Source organism: Trichosurus vulpecula, chromosome 6, assembly GCF_011100635.1.
Source record: "Trichosurus vulpecula isolate mTriVul1 chromosome 6, mTriVul1.pri, whole genome shotgun sequence".
Classification (NCBI taxonomy): Eukaryota; Metazoa; Chordata; class Mammalia; order Diprotodontia; family Phalangeridae; genus Trichosurus; species Trichosurus vulpecula.
Window position 1 is genome coordinate 139,813,192 of NC_050578.1, and position 21,628 is coordinate 139,834,819.

Below are 21,628 nucleotides of genomic sequence, written 5' to 3' on the forward strand. Positions count from 1 at the left end.
ATGTGTCCTTACTCTTCAGAATGGACTTGCTGTGCTTGATTTAGTGTTTAAGAGAGATGCCTTTAGAAGTGTACAATTCTTTTCTGTTTATCAACACTACTTTCCCTAGAGAATGATGTACAGGGTCCATGGGGTAGTTCCCAGCACTGGGCACACAATAGGTGCTTGATAGATGTTTGTTAACTGACTGATAGGAATGGGGCCAGAACCTATGATTTTGTGGTTATGAGGACCTCCTGAGTGAGGAGACTCCCTGTCATAATGCAGTTTGGTAGTTTCCGTGCAATCTTTAGTCTTGGAGAGTTGCCTAGAGAACCTCAGAAGTTAAGTGTTCTATCTGTCCAGGGTCAAACAGCCAGTGTGACTTGCACCCAGGTCTGCCTCTCTGCAACCTCTGCTAATGTTTCCTCTTCATAAATGCTTTAAAAATAAATTAAATTAAATGATTGACCATAAAGTGACAAAGGAATACGTAGTGATCATTGGTGCTCATGAAGAAAATGGTTGTTCATTTCTAAGATAGAGGAGGGTGTCTGCCATCCTAAGTCAATCACAGATAATCATGTTTCTCCCTGCGCTTCATTCCCAGATTCTCCAAGCTGTAAAAAGGACCACACCTGTCCACACTGTGAATCAAGCTTTGCCAGCCAGGAGATCTTGGCTGAACACCTGCAGATGCTTCATCAAAAGCCAAGTGAGGAGAAGGAATTCAAATGCAAGAACTGTGGGAAGAAATTCCCGGTGAAGCAGGCTTTACAGAGACAGTGCGTACTGCCCTATCCCCCTTCCCAGAGTGCCTTTCATTAAACAGAGGGAGAATGTCTTTAACTTGGGTGGCTGGTTTGACATAGCTCTTTGTCCCCCAGCCCCTGGTCTAGGTATTCACTGTCATGTTTGTGAATTAGAGTTCTGGGTTCTCATTCTGAAGGCCAGAAATACAGCTTTTCTTGGCCCAATCTGTCAATTCTTGACTTGACACCATTTCTCAGGTCCCTACTCTGTGGCAGGCATCACTGGGGTCCCAAAGACAAAAATCTAAGAGCTCCAGACCTCAAGGAATTTTCATGCTCTTAAGGGGTGGGAGGGGGGTGAGGATGAACCCCGGCCCCAGTAGCTAGAAGACATGGACAACTGAAGTAAGGTGATGGTGAGAGGAAGCTAGAGGAAGTGCTGTGAGGATCAAAGTGAGCTGAGCCTTGAGGAGAGCCAGTATTTCCAGTAGCAGGAGGAGGCAAGAAAGAGGGGAATCTGGAGTAGAAAGCTCTGTCAGACTGGTAGGTCTTTGTCAGCTTCTTTTATAGTAGGAAAGCAAAGTGGCATCATACACAGAACTCAGTTTGTGGAGTTGGGAAGATGTGAGTTTGAATCCTGCAGCTGACACTAACTGGCTTTGTGACTCTGGGCAAGCCATTTAACCTCTCTTGGCTTCAACTTCTCATCTGTAAAATGATAAAAAAAATAATAATAGCTAGCATTTACATGCTGCCTACTATGTGCAAGGCTCTGTCCTAAGCACCTTATACATCTTCTCACTGGATCCTCACAACAAGCCCTGGGAAGTAGGGGCTATTGTTATCTCCAGTTTTCAGTTGAAGAAACTGAGGCAAGCAGAAGTTAAGTGACTTCCCAGAGTCTGTATGACTTAAGTCATCTGCTACTTAAGTGCTACTTAAGTATCTGAGGCAGGCCCTACTGAGCCACCTACAGATTAAACTATACCAGTGATCACACAAGATAACTTTGAGGAAAGCCCCCACCTGCTAGGGTGCTGTGAGGAGAAAATGAGATAACATTTGTGAGGCACTTTATAAACTTTGTTGTTATGTTGACTCTTGGTGAGCCCATTTGGGTTTCTTGGCATAGATTCTGCAGTGGTTTGCCATTTTCTTCTCCAGTTCATTTTACAGATGAGGAAACTGAGACAAACAGGGTTAAGTGACAGCCAGGAAATGTCTGAGGCTAGATTTGAACTTAGGAAGATGAGCTGTTGTTGTTTTATTGCAGATTATAAAGGAAAGCTTAGTTTGGACAGGTGACTTGTCAATATTCACCTACTGGTCAGTGTCCAAATCTATATTGTAACCCCAGGCTTTTGATCCTCTTCTTGATCTTTTTCCTCTTTACCCAAATGTCTTCCTGTAGTCTAATTGCATTGCAGGTGACCAGGATGAAAACCATTAACTATTTAAAAATGAATATAAGACATGAAGACCCTTGCACTATGAGTGATTGGAGCTTTCCTATTCCTAGGTGGTTCATTGTGATTTTTGTCCTAGGGGGCACTGTATAATTTGGCTTAAAAGAGTTCAGAATCCATGGGCTATTAACTTGGTTGGAGGACAAGATGGGCCTGCAATCCAGGGTTGTTGGGTTTCAAAGGAGGGATGCTTCCTTCCTCACTGGACAGCAGATATGGCAGTTAGAATGCTAGACTTGGAGTCAGGACAGCCTGAGTTTGAATCTTGCCTTAGACAGGGTTGTTAGGAGGGTCAAATGAGGTAGCAAATTCCTTGTTAACTCTAAAGCTATTGGCCTAATCATTATCGTTCCCTTGCGTTCAGAATGTATTTCCCCAGGAATGTTTATTTTCTCCTTCTGTGGTTCATTTTTCTTTTCTATTCTTCTCCTTAGTGTCCTTCACTGCATGGAGAAGACCTCTCCTGGGGATTCCCTGAAGACTTTCCGCTGTTCTGTTTGCAATACATCCCTGAGCTCAGAATCGAGGTTTTGTGTCTGAGTTGTTGGTCTCCTGGCTCTCCTGTCCTTGCTGGCCAGTCTTTGCATGCTTCTTTTGTGCTTCATAGGCTGTGATGGCACATGGTCAGACAGCCTAAGCCCTTTTCTGCTCATCTGCTTTAGGTAATGCATGCAGTCGGAGGCCTTGGGAGGCTCCCAGGTGGTGCCTACTCCTTAGGGCTGCTGGGAGGCTGAGTTTGGTGGGTCGTTCTTAACTGTTTCCCTTGGCCTTTCCCTTTGTTTTTCACTGGCTCCCTATTATAGTTTGGAGCAACATAGAGAGGCATGCCGAGGGGACCCCCAATTTATCTGCAAGGCTGAGGGCTGTGGAAAGAGATTCAGAAGTAAAGATGCGCTGAAAAAACACAAGGAAAACATTCATGTTGGTAAGCGGAAACGGATTCTGTCCTTTTCTCGGAGGCCGTCGATTCTGGAGGTCTCAGCAATCTGGTTTCCATTGTCTTTCTCAATGGGAGAGTTGGTCTCCTCATTATCCTTCCCATAGCTATGGGGTCCTGGCAGTCATTGTTTTCATTTTGTTTGGATCCATTATTTCTGACTGATGTTGATTGAGCCCTCTCTGGGGAGATGGCCTGTCTTGGGAGGTAGTGGGTTCCCCTTCGTTGAAGATCTTTAAGAAAAGCTTGGATGGTCACTAATTGGTTGTATTGTGGGAGGGACTCTTGTTTAAGTGTGGGGCATCCTAGGTCCCTTCTGAGGTGTTTCTCAAATTTGTCCTCCTGTATGGTTTGGAACTGAAAATGTGAGCTACTGATCTATGGCTGAATTTATGGACATTTAACTAATTACTTTGACAATGAGGTGGCTTAAGAATTAAAAATTGGAATGGCAATTTTAATGGTTCAGTGATGACAAGGAAGCTGGCTGTGAGTAGGCTAAAAACCATTTTTTTTTTAAGTTTTAGTTGTTTTTCAGTCATGTCCAACTCTTCATAACCCCATTTGGGTGTTCCTTTGCAAAGACACTAGAGCAGTTTGCCATTTCCTTCTCCAGCTTATTTTAAAGATGAGGAAACTGAGGGAAATGGGGTTAAGTGACTTGCCCAGGGTCACACAGCCAGTAAATATCTGAAGCCAGACTTGAACTCAGGGAGATGAGTCTTCCTGACTCCAGGCCCAGCACTCTATCCACTGTACCACCTAGGTGACTATTACTACACAAGAATTGCACTGGAGAAATGTGACCCTTCAAGAGATGTCTGATTAGAAAGAGAGTTTGGGTCACCAAGCAGCAAGAGAAAAGAAGTAACCAGCAGCTAACCCACTTGCTCCATTGGTAGTAACTCAATGTTAGAGGCAGCTAGATGGTCCAGTGGGTAGAGCACTGGGTTTGAAGTCATGAAGATGAGTTCAAATCCAGCCTTAGACACTTCCTAGCTGTGTGACCCTAGGCAAACCATTTAAACCTCTATATACCTCAGTTTCATTACTTGTAAAATGAGGATAATAACATGTTTTGAAGATCAAATGAGATATCTATAAAGCACTTAGCATAGTGCCTACTGACACATAGTAGGTTCTGAAAAAGTACTTGTTTCCTTCCCTCCATCAAGAGTTTGAGGAAGATTCCCAGGACAGAGTTTCTGCCTCAAATACTAAAACACTGATTTGGTCCTTTTATTAACCTATGATTTTTCCAGGGTGTCAATGAGCAAGCCTCTCTCCAGTGACATCCATCAAACTAGCGCTCTTGAGTGTCTATATACATAAAGCAGCTAGGTGGCATTAAAGTCAGGAACATTATGAATCCTGCCTCAAACACATCCAAGCTCCATGACCCTGAGCGAGTCACTTCATTTTCTATACTTTCTTTTCCTTACCTCTATAATTTGGATAATGACAGTAGTAAGTAGTAGTAGTAGTAGCAAGTAGCAGCAGCAGTAGCAGTAGCAGTAGTAGTAGTAGTGACAATAATATTTATATAGCTCTTTAAGGTTTCCAAAACACTTAACTAATATCATTTCATTTTATCCTCAAAACAACCTTGGGAAGTAGGTGCTATTGTCATCCCCAATTTAGAGTTGAACGACCGAGACCGAGAAACATTAAGTGAAGTGCCCAGAGTCATGTTGCTAGTGGCTGAGGCTACATTTGAACTCAGCTCTTCTTTTCTAAAAGTCTGGTGCTCTATCCACCATGCTGCCTAGCTGTCTTACACAAAGTAGTACATAGATGCCTTCTTTTCATGTGACCGTTTTATCAAATGAGATGATATACGTCAAGGTGTCCCTAAATGGAATGGCTGCCTTGGGTCATGGCTGGTTCCCACTCAGTTGGAATTATCAAGCACCGGCCACTTGATCTGTTCCTTTGCTACATACATTGTACTGGGGGTTCCTTTTTCAGCAAGAGTTGGACTAGGTCTGGGGTTCCTAAACCTTTCTGTGTGTTATGGAACCACTTTTGCTGCCTGGTAAAGTTGATGGACCCCTTCAGAGGACAAACAAATACAAAAATGTTAATATTCACACACTTATACACATGTGTAATTGAAGGAAATACTAAATTTCGGTTAAAGGTTAGTGAAAATCAAGTTGTATTTTCTGCCATCCAAATTCATGGACCCCCAAATCCATCTACTTTCCCCTGTACCACAGACTAAGGACTTCTGGACTAGGTTCTTTACTTTGATCCATTAGTGTATCTGCAATAGAAGTGATGTGGCTATTTCTTCCATAATGCAGATCATAGCCCAGCCACACCTTCTGCTGTCATGTAATTCTTGTCCATGTTCTCCCGAAGGTACTCCATGGAGGAGCCACCCTGTCTACTGGAGCCTTCCTCTATGTCTTTTTCTTATTTTTCAATTAACACTTCAATGTAGAAACTAGTCCAGCAATACTGACATCTGGAACCAGGATTTTTAAACAGACATATTTAAATGACATGACTTGTAATAAAGGAGCTTCATGGATGTTGTGGTCTAAAATAAACTTGAAACATTGGTAAAAGGACAAATCTAAGTAAATATCTTTCTTTTCTCCATTGGAGAAAAAGAAAAGGTTGTTCATCTGGATTAGGACCTCTTACTAGCTTTACGAATTATCATGAGAATTTATATTTGTCTGGAAGATTTAAATATGTTGTGATTATTCTGCACAAATTGTCCCTCCCTCCTGCCTTTTTTGTCTGGTTCCAAATTTTCAGTGCAATTTGGTCATGTGATGCTGATATTGATGGCTAAAAGAACTTGTGTTTTCAGCGGCTCTTTAATAATACTTTTAGATTTTACGAATATTAAATTTTGCACACAAAGGCAAACAAATAGGTCTAGCCTCTAATGTCACTTTTTCACGTATTTCAAACTCATTCTGTAAATCATGTCTATGATTACATTTTATAAGTTTGTACCTACTAGGTACAATGTTAATCTGAAATCAATGCACACCTAGACTGTAATGATTGTCATAATAGCTGCCATTTTTCAAGGCTTTGAAGTTGGCAAAGCACTTCCCATGTAACATCTAAGTTGGTCTTCACATTAACTCTGTGAAAGAGGCCCTCTAGTTATCATTCGCATCCTGTAGATGAGAAGTTACCTGACTTATCTGTGTTTGACTGCTTTGGAAGTGTCAGAAGGAGAATTTTGATCCAGGCCTCTCCTGAATCTAGAACTAGCACTCTTTCAAATATATCACAGAACTTGTATCTAGTGGCAGGAATAATACGAACTATACGAATTAATATTGTAACATATTTTTAAAATCCTTATCCTGTATATTTTAAGATCCTTATCCAGTGTGCATGTATATATGTGTGTATATGTATGTACATATGTATATGTATAATTGCTTTCAGATGAAATCTGAGCAGTTTAAGATAGAAAAAGAACTATGGTATAAATATAAAGATAAGACACTTTGTAGGATAATGAATAGTTTGTTTAAGAGGCAGATGAATAGCTTTTTTCCATTAAAAACTTATGCAACTATAAAGGTATGTAATTTATATAGTGGAGGACCATTTTGAGAACTCAGAGCATTTTGATGCCTTAGCTTATTTGCATATAACTGTTTAAAGATCTAAGCAAGTAAGACTCAAATGAGAAATTGTATAACAATTTGAAGACTAAAGGGTGATTAAACGGGACTGTTGATTTTATAAGGCAATGGTTTTGAGTTGACACTTCCTAAATGAAAAATGAGTCAGTGTCAGGAAACTCTAATTTAAGGCATTAAAAGATAAAGGAGAAATTTACTGAAGTGATTGAAGAACCCAGCAAAAGTAAAATGTGTGTGTGTGTGTGTGTGTGTGTGTGTGTGTGTGTGTGTGTGTGTGTGCGTGTGAAAATCAGCTGTCATGGAGGCATATAAAGAGACAAGTAGCAGGAATAGTTAGCTGACAAGAAGGCTTTAGTTGCTGGTTTCTGATTGGCTGAAGAAAGACTTCACTTGCACTGTTTCTGAATTTTGTGGCTTCTAATTCACAAGGTACTTAGAAATGTCTTAATTATGTATTTTAGACATGGAAGGTTTAGCAATCCTAGAGAAACCCAGTTGGCATAGGCATATTATGTGGGGGTGGGAAATGGGCCTTGCATTTCATTGATGTTGGGAACTCCAGGATGAGGTTATTCTCTTTATCCATGCAGATTGGCACATTCCTCATGGGTTGAAGAGTTGCCGACTTTGTCCTAGTCAGTGCCAATAAGTGTCAGATACTGGCCTTAATCTCAGGGTTTATTGGCTCAGAGGCTGGCTCTGTAACCCCTGGGCCACATTGATTTACTGGAAACATAGGGTATGTTCCATTAAGTTTCCTTAATAAGACCATGGTTGTATTTTGTTTCTGATTCAGGAAACTCCAGGAAGAGGCTCATGTGTACAGTGTGCAGTAAGAAGTGCTCTTCGTCATCAACTCTTCAGGAACACCGGAAGGTTTGTAAGATGGGATGAGGCTCCTTAGGTTTTGATTTCACTGTGTTACACTGTGAAACCTTAGGGGTATTCAGAGCTCCCACTTCATGTGAGCTAAAAGAAAAACAAAACCCTCTTTAATCATAATCATTGTATATGTCCTAGTATAGGAATGATAAATTTGAAAAGAAAATCACCATGTCAGAATTTTTCATATTGTGCATTGCTGTTTAAGTCAGTTAAAAAAATAAATCAGCAACAAATAAAATTTCATATTGATAGAAAATTTCCTGCAGCTGACTCCTCCTTTATGATCAAATTACCTTTGTCAAACCACTGAGGGTGAACTAATGTATCTCAGAAGGCATTTGGTCCCACCTTCCCCTCTCATCTCTACCTACCCCTCAACCCTCATAATAAATGATCACTTAACTTTTCCAAAGTCACAGAGATCATAAGTGACAGAAATAGCATTTGAACTCAAGTTCTCTGACTCTATCCAAATTCCGTTCTTTTTTTAAAAAAAGATCAAATGTATATTTTTTCCTCCCCCTCCCACTAACTGGGGAAAAAGAAAAAGAAAAGGCTTGTAATAAAATGCATAGTCAAGCAAAATAAATTCCCTCGTTGGCTGTGCCCCTAAATGTGTGTCTCTTTCACTCATTTAGTCCATTACCTCTCTGTCAGGAGGTGGCTGGCCTTCTTTATCACTTGTCCTCTAGAATTTTGATTGGCTGTTGTATTCATCAGCGTTCTTGAGTCTTTCAGAATCACTCACATCTCTAAGTTGCAGACCAGTGAATGAATGCCATTCATTCTCTCATCAGAGAGCTCCCAATGCCAATAAAATCACAGTTCTGGATCCTCTCTATGACTTAGTAGGAAAGATATATGCCCTTCAGGTAGGTAGGATTCATGACTTATCCAGGGACATGTAGTGTCAGGGGCAGGATTTGAGCCCAGATTTCCCTGATTTTAAGCCTAGGTAGCATTCTATCCAAGACCTACAACCACCTCTTTTTTGGCAGAAAATATGACAGGAAAAATAAAACTTATTCCTTAGTAATACATACAAAACTTATCTTACTGATTTTTCATATTAAAATATGCTTTGAAAATGAGTTCATATGCTTATTTAGTATAAAAATATTAGAAGATGATGTCACTAGGGCTTAGTTTTATCAATCCCACAGGAAGGGCTCATAAAATTAACTTTCTCTCCACCCCCACAACCAAAAGTGCAGGAGATCTAGTTTCCTAAACTGATACCCTCTTTATCAGATTGAGCAAAACCCTTTTACTTCCTTTAAAAACCTAATACCAGGGAGGATATGGATGGCATCAGTGAAAGTAAGCAAAATCCAAAGAAGTTTATTGGTTTTACTTTTGTTGTGATTTCTTAAGGACTAAGCTTCGCTAGTATTTGGTGATGGTTCCAAATTCCTTGACAGGTTTTTATACTTCTCCCATTTCCCACCCCATGTCAAGCTCTGAAAGATCCTAATAAGTTGAAGAAGACTGTGGGGTCAATGACTTGGAGGTGGAATTAGGAAACTGAGGCTTGTGGGAATTAAGATCAAATTAAATGCCCAAGGTCACAGAAAGTAAATAAATGGTAGAGCCAGGATTCAAATACCTGTCCCATGTTGCCAAGTCAACATTCTCCATTCAATTGCACTTTCCCCTGGGTCACTCTGCTAAGTTGGCAAAGCTTGGACTCTTCACTGCTAATGACCATATCAATTCATGAAGATGGTTGGATAGCGTGTCAAGGCACTGTGCCCTCCCTCAGTGGAGGTGGTGCTTACTGATGAACTGGGACATCTTTTCAAGTATCAGAAAAGCAGTAACCCAGAATGACATGGGTGGGTACCTCATACATCTTTGGAAGATCTACTCCTCTCTTCTGTCCATCTTTCCAATCATTCCTCAGGGTTTCAAGGGTATAGTTTCAGCAGGTGGGTGTCCCTCTACCAAAAAATAGTGTATTGGAGGAGAGATGCTGCTAGCTGTACAAAAGTTAAACACCACCCATAGAGATACCCTGGTGAGAGGCTAGGTGGGAATCTAGAGGGACAGAGGTAGAGTCAAGATGACTTGAGTTCAAATCCTCCTCAGACACTTAGCAAGCTGTGTACTCCTGGACAAATCTCTTAACCACTCTCATCCATACTTTCCCTATCTTTAAAATGAAAATAACAATAGCACCTATCTTATAAGGGTTCTTATAAAGATCAAAGCGAATGAAATTAAAGTTGTAAAATATTTTGAAAGCCTTAAAGCACTCTAGAGAGTTTAGTAATGATTTCTTATTTCTTATTATTCTTACTATCATTTTATCTATTTGTTATGACATTTTTATTGGCCTATAGGTAAATGACCTATAATCACTGAAAGTATTTCTGCCAGTTACATGTTATTCATCGTACACATCCCACATATTGATTGGCGTTCAATTTTTGGAACTACGTTCCAAAATACATGTTTAACAGAATGTTTGGTGATTTTAATTGAATTCAATCAGTCAATAGTTAACAAGCATTTATTAAATACAATGTTCCAAGTACCTTGTCAGTTACTGGGGATACAAACACCAAAATGAAATAGCCCTGGCCCTCAAGGATCTCCTATCCCATGGGAATAGACAACATATTTTTACATTGTTCATGGATTGGTAGTGTTCTTATGCCTACCTCACAGGACAGTTATGAAGAAAGTTCTTTACAAATCTTAAAACATTATATAAACATAGGTAGTTATTATTTTAATTGTTCTTCCCTCTTGCAAAAAAGAGAATTATTATAAACCAAATTTATAAAATATGTGATTATTATAAACTAAAGTTATAAATTAAAATTATAAACTAAGGTTTATGATAATTATCGTAAAAATAAACTAAAATCTAATTGTAATTAATTAAAATATACAAGTAGAGTAAATCATAACTTTGGCATAAAGCAAAACAAATAAAATAGAAAATAAAATATAATAAATCCCATAAATATAATTAAGTATAACTAATTATTATGAACTACAGTTGTGTTATAAACTTCTTCCTTGCTTCCAGTTGAAACTCAATAAAAAGGAAAGCATAGACAACCACATCTGTGAGCGGAATAATAATGCTTGATCTCCAAGAGGGATAGGAGATTAAAAAAATCAACTTTTGATGCTGCATTTGTGGATTACTCTGATGAAGTAGAAGGGGGTCTAAAAAGATCATTGGAGCTACCTTCAAGAGAAACACCCTGACGATCTCAGACTCAAAAAGGTGGAAGCTAGGGTTTATTACAAAGGTTAAGTATAGAAGAAAAATGTGCACCTTTAAGAATAGTATATTAGGAATAGCAAGGGTCAGAACCTTCTGAATAATGCTAAGAATAAGAAAAAGACTGCTTATAGATATGATAATAATATTAATAAGAGCAGAGTAGGTAGGTGTGCTGTTTTGGGTGGATGATGTAATGGTCATAGATAGTAGAAAGTAAAATCAAGCTATTGCTTTTCTTTTATCTTATTCATTATCTTGTGATTCCAAAGAGTGATGTGTTTGAAAGAATCTAATCTCCTTGTAGATAAAAAGATGATAAGAGGCACCAAGATGATTTAACTGGGTTCAAGTTTCCTGGCTTGGATACATTTCATCCTAGAGCAGAGAAAAAATTTGCAGATGTGATCACTGTCAGGAATTGTGAGGAATAGTGAAGAATGGGACAGATGCCTGAAGAATCAGTTCCATAGAAGGTTGTCTTGTTTTTCTTTTTTCAAACTGGAAGAAAGTTTTGGCAAATGGTAGATTTGGTGAACTTTATGAGCACTTTATCAATACTTTTAATGGGAGATAGTGTCAGTTGGAACCAGCCATGAAGTCACCCAAATAAATCGTTACCTACTAACCACATTTCCTTTTTTGATAGTGTAGTAGAATGGACATAGGGATCAGTGTATACAATGTTGGTCAGATGCCTTGTGAATAACCAGAAAAAAAGTCTCTTACAGAAATGTGTAACAACCTCATAAATAAATGTAGAAATGCAGAAATAGTGAACACATCACTTATCCTTCATAAAGCAGTAAAAAGTTACAGTCGATGAAGGGCTTTCGAAGGTTGGTTTCAAACTTAAGTGGAAATTAATGTAATGCTAAAAAAAACTGGCATCAAGGAACAAATCGTAAAACAATATATAATTTCATTAAAAATGACAACAATAAATCATATGCCAAAACTTTCGAAATGCAAAACATGGAGGCCCTAGGGGAAAACATACATCTCTAAACAAAAAGATAGAAAAGATTGTTGGATTTGGGCACGAACCAAAACAAATATTTAAAAAGCAACATGTAATAAAAAAATTTAAAAATGAAAGAGATAGAAAATAGAAGCGAGAAAAAAGCAATAATAACACAAATATTGAATTGAAACTGAAAGAAAGATCTAGGTTTAGAGGGGAAAAACAGAACTGATAACCATTAGCTAATAACAACCGTTAGCTAATCAGAGATGAAAAACACAATCGACAACATTGAAAAGAAAAGAGAAAAAGCCACAACAGATAAAGAAAAAAATTGAAAAAATTCAAAGCTATTTTGCCTAATTATTTGTCCACAAAATGGATGAATTACACAAAGTGGATGGACATTTCAAAAATAGAAAATAATACACAAATTAACAAAAAAAAGACATCAAACGTTTAAACACCAAAATCAGAAAAAAGAAAATGAATAGGCGATAAAAGACCTGTCAAAGAGGGGAGTGGGGACCCAAGCGTGTTTTTGAATAAATTCTGTCAAACATTCAAAGAACAATTAATTCCAACATCATACAAATTGTTAGTAGAAATTTGAGAAAGAGTGGAATCCACAAAACTTCTGGTACTTAAATTCCAGGGAAATAGTAGAGAAAGAAAACCATAAGAAAACAACTCTAATGAATATAAATATAAAAATATGAATAAAAGTTTAGCTGAAAGACTACAATAATCTATTGAAAATATTATAGACTATGGGAAAGTTATATTTATACCATAAACACACATTTGGTTTGATATTAGGAAAACTTTAAAAATAATAGTCCACATTAATATAAAAAATAATACCACATGATTTTACTTTATCAACCAACTCCAATATTACCTAAATTATGGGGTCGTGAAGAATCAGGCATGACTGCAAAACAACAGAACAAAAATAGGATGACAGAGGGGTCAGTCTGCTAGAGCAGATAAGGCAGAATTGGATCACTTGAGCATGTAGGAAGCCTTAAACCTTTGCCTTGACAAGAGAAAGGAGACTGCCAACGCTTTTTTATGCCTGCTATTGATCCAGATAAATGGTTAAGTCTACCTACAGTCTCAAGTTCATATAAAAATGATTAATAACTCCTGGGGTTTGTTTGTAAATATCTGAATAATAACTCTATAACTAGAGTGGATTGTTTGATATTTATCCTTATTCTTAGACTTCATTAAACTTCTGTTATTTGCAAAAAACGCACTCTACTCACTGAACCTTCAATTTTTTCTTGTTATGGCATTCTAGGACAAGTTTATGCATTCTCTTGATTCAATAGATTAAGAATTGGAAAATTTGAATGAGTAAAAAAATATAAACTCCCCCCTCCACCCTGATTGTATCATTGGATGCAATAATTGAAGCATTAGACAAAATACAAAACCACTTCATGTTAAAAACTTTGAAAAGCTTAGGAAGAAATGGACCATTCCTTAATTAAGTAATCAGCATCCATCTAAATCAAGAGATTAATATTATCTGTAATAGAGAAGTGCTAGATGCCTTTCGAAGGGCAGCTGGGTGGCACCACAGTTGATAAAATGCAAGGATAAGATTCAGGAAGACCTGAGTTTGAATCTGACCTCAGATACTTCTTAGCTATGTGACCTTGGGTAACTCACTTACCCCTGTTTGGCTCAGTTTGTTCACCTGAAAAGTGAGCTGGAGAAGGAAATTGCAAACCACTCCACTATCTTTGCCAAGAAAACCCCAAATGGGGTCACGAAGAATCATATATGACTGAAAAAACAAATAAAGGCCTTTCATCCAATCAGATAAGGGGTAAGGCAATGATGTCCATTGTTATGACTATTATTTGATGGAGTTTTAGAAATGCCAGCTATGGTACCACACAAGAAGAAATAGAGACAAATTCCATTCAAAATAACTGCACAGTGGATAAACTATCTGAGTGTCTAGATAAGAGGACATCACAGAAATTATATGAATGCAACTATAAAACAACCATCACAAATAAAGGCAAAGGAAAGTAATTGGAAATGTATTAGCTTTGCATGTTACATAATGAAGGCAAAACTTTTTCTTGCTGTTGGCTCAGATATCTTACATAGGCGCTGTTCTTTCAGTCACATAGTTAAGTGCCCATGAACACTTCATTTTGCAGGTCCATGAGATCTTTGAATGTCAGGAATGCAACAAAAAATTTATTACCCCCAATCAGCTAAAGCGTCACATGATTACCCATTCAGGTAAGTTACATCCTTTTTCTGTTTATATCACTACTCTTATAGAAGTTTTTATTATTTTCAGAAGTTTTGATGAATACTTCAATGCCTTAAATAGGTTTTTTTTTTTAACTTGGGTCTCTCCCTATCTTGCTGGGCTTGGAAATGTAACCACCTACTTATGGATGCAATCCCATATTGATCCATATGGGAATTTTGACCTGCTCTGTTTCTTATCAGGACTGATTTGCCCTTCCTGAGACAATCTCCTCCCTCTGGAAAGCTCTCTGTAGTCGTGTTGACACCAAGCCTGCTTAGCTCTACCCCAGCAGCTCCCAACTCCCAAGATCAAGTGATCTCCCAACCTCAGCCTCCACAGAAACAGTGATTATATTGGAGCATGACCACACACACACACACACAATGTTTTTAATTTTTGCTTTTTGAAATGAAAAATTCTAATTAGGCCTGGCTTGGGAATGATTTTGAATTCAATTATTTCAATTATCTTGCCTTTTTATATGTATTTCCTTTGAAAGTTTAGACATTGAAACTTTGATGTTAGTTTTCTTGGAGAATTTATTTTGGTGATAAAGACTATCAACTGAAGTCACTGCTGTGAGGCAGTGGCTATTTGGAAAACTAATAAAAATAATTGTTTTAATTAAATGTGAAAGTGTTTAAACTTGTATCTGCTTTTACATTTGTTCTCTTAAAGCCATCCCTTTGAAGTGAAGCTCTTTTGGTTTAAGCTAATTAATCAGAATGTGGTTAAAGAGATGGTTTTGCACAAGACTGTGCCCATTTATGGTCATGTGCCATCATACAGCTTTCAGATAATCATGGGAGCCCAATTTCAGTTGCATTTTTTGGTTTGTACATGACTTATCTGATTCTCACAACACACCTGTGAGGTAAGTGCTACTAATGTGCCCATTTTACACATGATTCAACTGAGACTAAGGACAATTTATTGGCCAGCCCAGTATCACACACCCAATAAGTATATGAAGACAGATTGAAGCCCTGGTCTTTCTGACTCTGGTTCTAGCATTCTACCTACTACACTATACTGCCTCTCATAATGTTAATGTGATCTTGGGCTTCACTAGGAGAGATCTAGTGACTCCACATGGGAGAAGATAGTTCTGCTATATGTCAACCTGGCTCTGATATAATAATAATTATAATAAAATAATAATAATAATAGTTTACATTTACATAGTGCCTACTATGTGCTAGGCAATGTGCTAAGTACTTTACAATTATTGTCTCACTTGATCCTTATGGCAACCCTATCCCCATTTTACAGATGAGAAAATTGAGTAAAACAGAGGTTAAGTGACTTGCCCAGGGTCACGCAGCCAGCAAATATCTGACCTCAATTCTCCCTGACTCCAGGTGTGCATTCTATCCTCTGCATCATATGGCTTCCCTTGAGTGTTGCTTCCCTTCTTGGCACTGCATTTATCAAAAGCATCGCCACACTAGGAACTGTGTAGAGAAGGCGCCAGGATGAGACCAGCCATGAGACCTGGCTGTATGAATAGAAGAACTGATGAGATTTATCATGGAGAGAAAACTTATGAGGAATATGAAAAATGGAATCAGGAATTTGAAGGGCTGCCATGAAGAGGAGGCAATAGACTGGTCTCAGAGGGCAGAGCTGGGAGCAGCGGGTGGCAGACTTAAGCTGTGCAGAGGGGAAAACCCAAAACCCTAGGCTTGGACTCAGAGGATCTCTGGGCTTCTATTTTTTTCTCCATTGATCAGCTCTGTGATCCAGCACAACTGACTTAACCTTTCTGGGCCTTGGCTTGATCTTCTCTAAAATGTGGCTAATACCACCTGCAGCATCTCTATGGTTGCTGGGCAGATCAAATGAGACAACGTGTTCAATATGTTTGTAAGCCTTGAAGGTCTTTAGAAATGCAGCTCTTATTATCAAGGAATATATTCCTGAAAGTGAGAACTCTCCCAGTGTGGAATGGGACACCTTGGACGCAGGTGGCTCTTACTCATGGCAGGCCTTGAAATGAAGGTGGACGACTTCTTGTTGGTGAAATTCCATTAAAATATGAAGCTTCTTGAAGAAAGGGACAGTTTCTATGGCTCTCTGTCTCTCTGACACGTAGAGCTGTTGTTGTTATTTGGTCATTTCAGTTTTGTTCAACTCTTTGTGACCCCATTTGAGGTTTTCTTGGCAAAGATACTGGAGGGGTTTGCCATTTCCCCTCCAGCTTATTTTACAGATGAGGAAACTGAGGCAAAGTTAAGTGACTTGCTCAGAGTCACACAGGCAGTAAGTGTCTAAGGCCAGATTTGAACTCAAGAAGATGAGTGTTCCTTACTGCAAGCCTGGCACTCTATCCACTATGGTGCCACCTAGCTGCCCTGACACATAGTAGGAACTTGAATGAATGGCCACTAGGTGGCATTGTGTTGTAGTGGACAGACTGCCACTGGGCTTGGAGTCAGGAAGACATGAGTTCAAATCTTCACTCAGATACTAGCTATGAGAAATTGGGCAAATTTCTCTGGGCCTCAGTTTCTTTATCTGTAAAATGAGGAAATTTGACTCTGATGTCAAAGTCCCTTCCAGTTGTAATTTATAGTCCTGAGAATGTTGAATGAATGTTGGGCTAGTTGCCTCTGAGGTCCCTGCCAATCCAGAGATTCTCTGATGGCTTAATTAAGTAAACTTATTTGCAATAAATGTAGCTGAGGGAAGGCCTACTTTTTTGTTTCATCCTGTACTCCTGGATAAATAAGAGATTAAATTTCTCCCCTGCTTTTCTGCAGAAAAACGTCCCTACAACTGTGAGGTTTGTAATAAGTCCTTCAAACGAATTGATCAGGTGGCTGCACACAAAATCATACACAGCGAAGATAAACCTTACAAATGCAAGCTTTGTGGCAAGGGATTTGCCCACAGAAATGTTTACAAGAACCACAAAAAGGTAAAACCTTCACCATTGTTATTTACCATTCTCTCTGCCTGAGATCAGCTGCATTTCCTTTTAAACACTTGTTAGTGTGTTTGTATGAATGTGTACACAAATGTGTGTGTGTGTTTGTGTCAGCATGCTATTGTGTAAAACACAGGATGGCAACATTGGAGAAAATCTTCCTGACATTCTTTGTTCCAAAGGCATTCCATATCATTGTAATAATGTACAAAAAGCCCAGTGGCTGCTCTAGGGTTACAGGAAATTGCGGACATCCTCTATCCTGCCATCTCTTTTCTTCTCTTTCTGTGTCATTTGGCTATGTGGGTCTCACCTGTTCTAAATAGTCAGGGATCCCTTCCTCCCATCTTTACTGTGGTGAGGGACGACCTTCCCTCTACTATGCAAGCTGTGGCTACTTCTCCAAGGTTGGAAAGACTTTGAGCACAAGCCCAATGACAGAATATTTCCCGTCATTCAATGATCAGTCTCATCGACTTTGGACAATTGATGAAAATGAAGGTTTTGGCCATGGGAACCCATAGAAAAGCCACTTCTATTCTCTGAGCCATCATTTCTGAATCTGTAAAACTGGGATATTGGAGAAGTTGACCTCTAAGGTCTCACGGAGATCTGGAAGCCTATAAAAGAATATTTAAAAATCATTACATTTTGGGCATGGTTCTTCTTGTGGTAAGAAGATGTTGAAAAGCCAATTTGGGGGAGGGGTGTGTGGGGGTGGTGGAAATTGAACTATTGAAATCTTTCTTAATCATGACATCTAACTGACTATTTACCAGTAAACCCCATTTACTCATGGCAGGCATAGATGGACTAACAAGAGTCATCAATTACCTTCGTCTAATTGCTGGCCATTAATTTAAACTGAGGGATTATACTTTCCAAATTAAAATGGTATCCATGCTGCTTTGGCAGTTCCATGAATATGAAACTTGTCTGGTTGCTTTCTTGCCCACCCTCTTGAACTTCCTATTTTTTTTTTTATGAAACTGATACAGTGACATTATAAGCTTTTCACAGTTTGGTTTATATTATATGTGAGCTGGGAGTTTGATACAGGTTTCTTGCACCATTTCTCATGCTTTCAGTCGTAAATCATGGAAAAGTAATAAGGATGACTCAGAGTTGGTAGAAACGAGGATAGCTGGTATTTCTGGAGCAGAAAGCCAATAGCTTTTCTGTGGTCCACAAATCTATGACCCATTGTACAATGATCTTAGCGACTGTATGGTTACCTACAAAGCAGCCATGATTACAGGGAAGTTCCAGAAATATCCTCCAGGCAGGCCCCTTTTTCTGTAAGCAAAGCAGTCGTTGCTTCTCTCTTAGTCTCTTAGTCTAGTAATAGCAAGCAGTGAAATGGAATAATGTCCCTGAGTGGACCACAGATATATATATATATATATGTACATATGGCACAGCTGGATAGTGTGATGGAGGTTGCATAGATTTTGGGCAGCACAGGGGATAAAATGCTGGACCTCAAGCCAGGAAGAACAGAATTCAGGTCATGCCTCAGATCCTCACTCGCTTATGACTTTGGGCAAGTCACTTAATCTGTCTGCTTCAGTTTCCTAACTGTTAGGTGGAGACAACAGGGGCATCTACCAACTAGGGTTTGGATGTGGATAAAATGAGGTAACATAGGCAAAGTGCTTTGCAAACCCCAGATCATTATATAAATACTGGCTATTATTGTTGCTGCTATTTTATTATTTACCTATTTATGGTCATGTCAGGGCCATGCTATGTGTTGGCTGAGATGATAACATGGAGGAGCTGAGAGAGGCCTGGGTTCAGATACTGTGTCTGAAATTTGCCAGCTGGGTGACCCTGGACAAATCATGAAATGACTCTGTCTCAGTTTTCCACCTTGTAAAAGGGAGATAATCTTCCCTCCAGTACTTCATGAGGTTGTATTGAGGCTCCCATCAAGTAATGTTTGTTAAGCTGTCCTAAGCTTTAAAACACTGTATCAATGTAAATCATTATTACTAATTCCCTTGTTTATCACCATTGTCTTTTCATCACTACTATTTACGGTATTAGCTCTGAAACTAAAGTTTCCTGGTGGAAACTGTTTTTGGTTCTCATGCAATTTTGATCTTTCAGGTGGGAGCAATTTGGAAAGAATACTTCTTCTAAAACTAAAATTTATCTCTACTGAAGGAGAGTCAGTCTGTCATTGCACCCAATAAAGGATTTTACTTAATTTTATCCCAAATTAGTAGCATTTGATACCATTGATGAAATGGCAGTATAAATCAAAATCACTTCTTGCATTGGGTTTCTTCTTCACACCCTTCTTTTTATTACATATATATATATATATGTATATATATATACACACACACACAAAGACATATATGCGTGTGTGCATATGCATATATACACATATACATATATACATACATGTATGTGTGTATATATATGTGTGTGTGTATTATATATGGTTCTTTTGTTTGTTCATTTGTTTATTTGTTTTGAGAGATGATGGCATCCAAGAGTGTGCTGGAGCCAGCTCTTGCAGGTTTATCAGATCCAATTGTTCAAATTTCATCGTGGACACTTATAATTCAGAAATCCACAAATGCTACAAATCAGGGATTGATTTATTGCTTTGCTGATTGTTTAATCTTAAATGATGGAGAAGATGTTGATGATCTAGAGGAAACTTAAACATGGGTCATGTGTACTTTTTAATTTTTTTCAGAGCACTGCTTGTCAAACCAGGTAAGCCATACATCACTGTTAACATCTCACTTGGCTGGCATAGCTTATTCCCCAGCTGGGTTTGAAATCAGAGAATCTGGGTTCAAATCCTGCCTCTGCCACCTCCTATTTCTCTGACCTTGTACAAGTCATTTTGTCTCTTTGGGGTGCATGGGGTGTTCAGGAAAGGCTAGCACCACTGGTATGGGGGCAGCAGAGCCCTTTTCAGGGTTACCCATCCACCTTTGGAGACCACCAGTCACTCAATTCTCACCTGTGGCTCCAAGGAGCTGGAGCCTGCACAGTGGCCATAACCCAGTAACACTGTCTTGGCAAATGGGCCAAGGTAACCAACAGGCCTCAAACCCATCAGTGAGTTAGGGGGTGTCTATTCCAAGCATATGAAGACTTCCCCAGGTGGAATGGGCAGGTAAGAATAATTTGTTCCAATGGCCATGAGGGTAGCTGAAGCAGGTGTTGTGGCACTTAGAGTTTGGTCAGATGTTGAAGATTCTGAAGTCATCCACTGTATCCCAGGCCACGGCCAGTTATCTTGACTTTTGTTTTGCCACTAGACTTTGATGACTCTGGAAAAGAAACCGAGGCTGATAACTTCACGTAGCTATGCCTCACTTAAATCCAATTTAAGTGCAAGTCAAGACATCACCTCAAAAACAACTAGCCAGAACTAGTGTAGCCAAACCCATGACAATTTTCCATGTATTTTATGAGTAACTCACCAAGAGACTGCATGGCTAACAAAGCTTCTGAGATTGTTCAGGCAACTGATCTGACTTAGGAGGCCCTAAGACATGAAAAGCCATAAAGTCAGAGGTGCTAAAAACAGATATGATGTGATGGTAGCAAAAAGTCGCAATGGAAAGTCTGGGGCAGTAGAGAAGACAGGAAAAAATAGTTAAAATATGAAAGAATGTTTTTTAAATACAATGGTTAGGGGCCATTTGATGAATCTATAGATAGCTGTACCTAGAGCAGCAGACCTGGGACATGTCACTGCCTTCCATTCCAGTAATATTCAGTCTTCATAACAATGAGTCCAAAGGCATGTCCATTTCAGTGCACAATACCTGTTACATGCTAGGCATTTAAGAAGTGCTGATTGAATTGAATAAAAATGGATTAAATTAAACACACTTTAGCACCTGTAGGAGCTTCATTTCCTGGGAACAATTCTTATAGCACACAATGGTTTGTTCATTCCAGGATGATATTAAAGGGACCACTGAGGGCCTGTCTCACTGGTACTTGGACCTTGCTGGGAGTGACTATGGGTGGTATGGAGGTTAACTCTGCAGAGACATGGGCTGTCTTCCACATAAGAAGATCATTGGCTCATAAATCTTAAGCTAGAAGAAAATTCAGGGGCTTCTATAGCAAATATTTCACTTTACTGATGAGTAATTTAGACCCATGGAGATAAAGTGAATTGCCCAGAGTCACATATCAAGAGGGTCATGGTTTGAACCCAGACTGGCTCCAGAGCTGGTGCTCCTTTTCTGTTTCACATACTCACTACCTGTGTTCTATGTTATACCATGAGTCCCTTCTATCCTTAGACATCATTTTGAGTTAAGGATACTTTGAATTATGGTTAGAGCCTTAGTGAGGAGAAATATGGCCCCTTAAAGGCAGCTGTGGTAGGAGATATGACGTTATGAAATTAATATCATTAACTTGTTGATAATAATAATAATCTACCTGTGAATAATTATACTTTTGTTTTTTGAAGTAGATGCTCCTATTTCCTATAATAATTTGAAATACAAAATATACAAGTATTAGAGCATAATGAGTCAATGACAACTAATCAATTTACCTTTTCAGTATTTCACTCATTG

At 38.8% G+C, this 21,628-nt stretch overlaps 1 protein-coding gene across 2 annotated transcripts in view; it reads left to right on the forward strand.

Annotated features, from left to right (window-relative positions):
- PRDM5 (PR/SET domain 5) overlaps positions 1-21,628 on the forward strand; it is a 169,311-nt gene that overhangs the window by 69,475 nt on the left and 78,208 nt on the right. For both annotated transcript variants that reach the window (XM_036762361.1, XM_036762362.1), the window contains exons 5-9: positions 590-764; positions 3,001-3,122; positions 7,554-7,633; positions 14,028-14,112; positions 16,891-17,048. In XM_036762361.1, the coding sequence (XP_036618256.1) occupies positions 590-764; positions 3,001-3,122; positions 7,554-7,633; positions 14,028-14,112; positions 16,891-17,048 (620 nt within the window). The remainder of the gene's footprint in view (positions 1-589; positions 765-3,000; positions 3,123-7,553; positions 7,634-14,027; positions 14,113-16,890; positions 17,049-21,628) is intronic.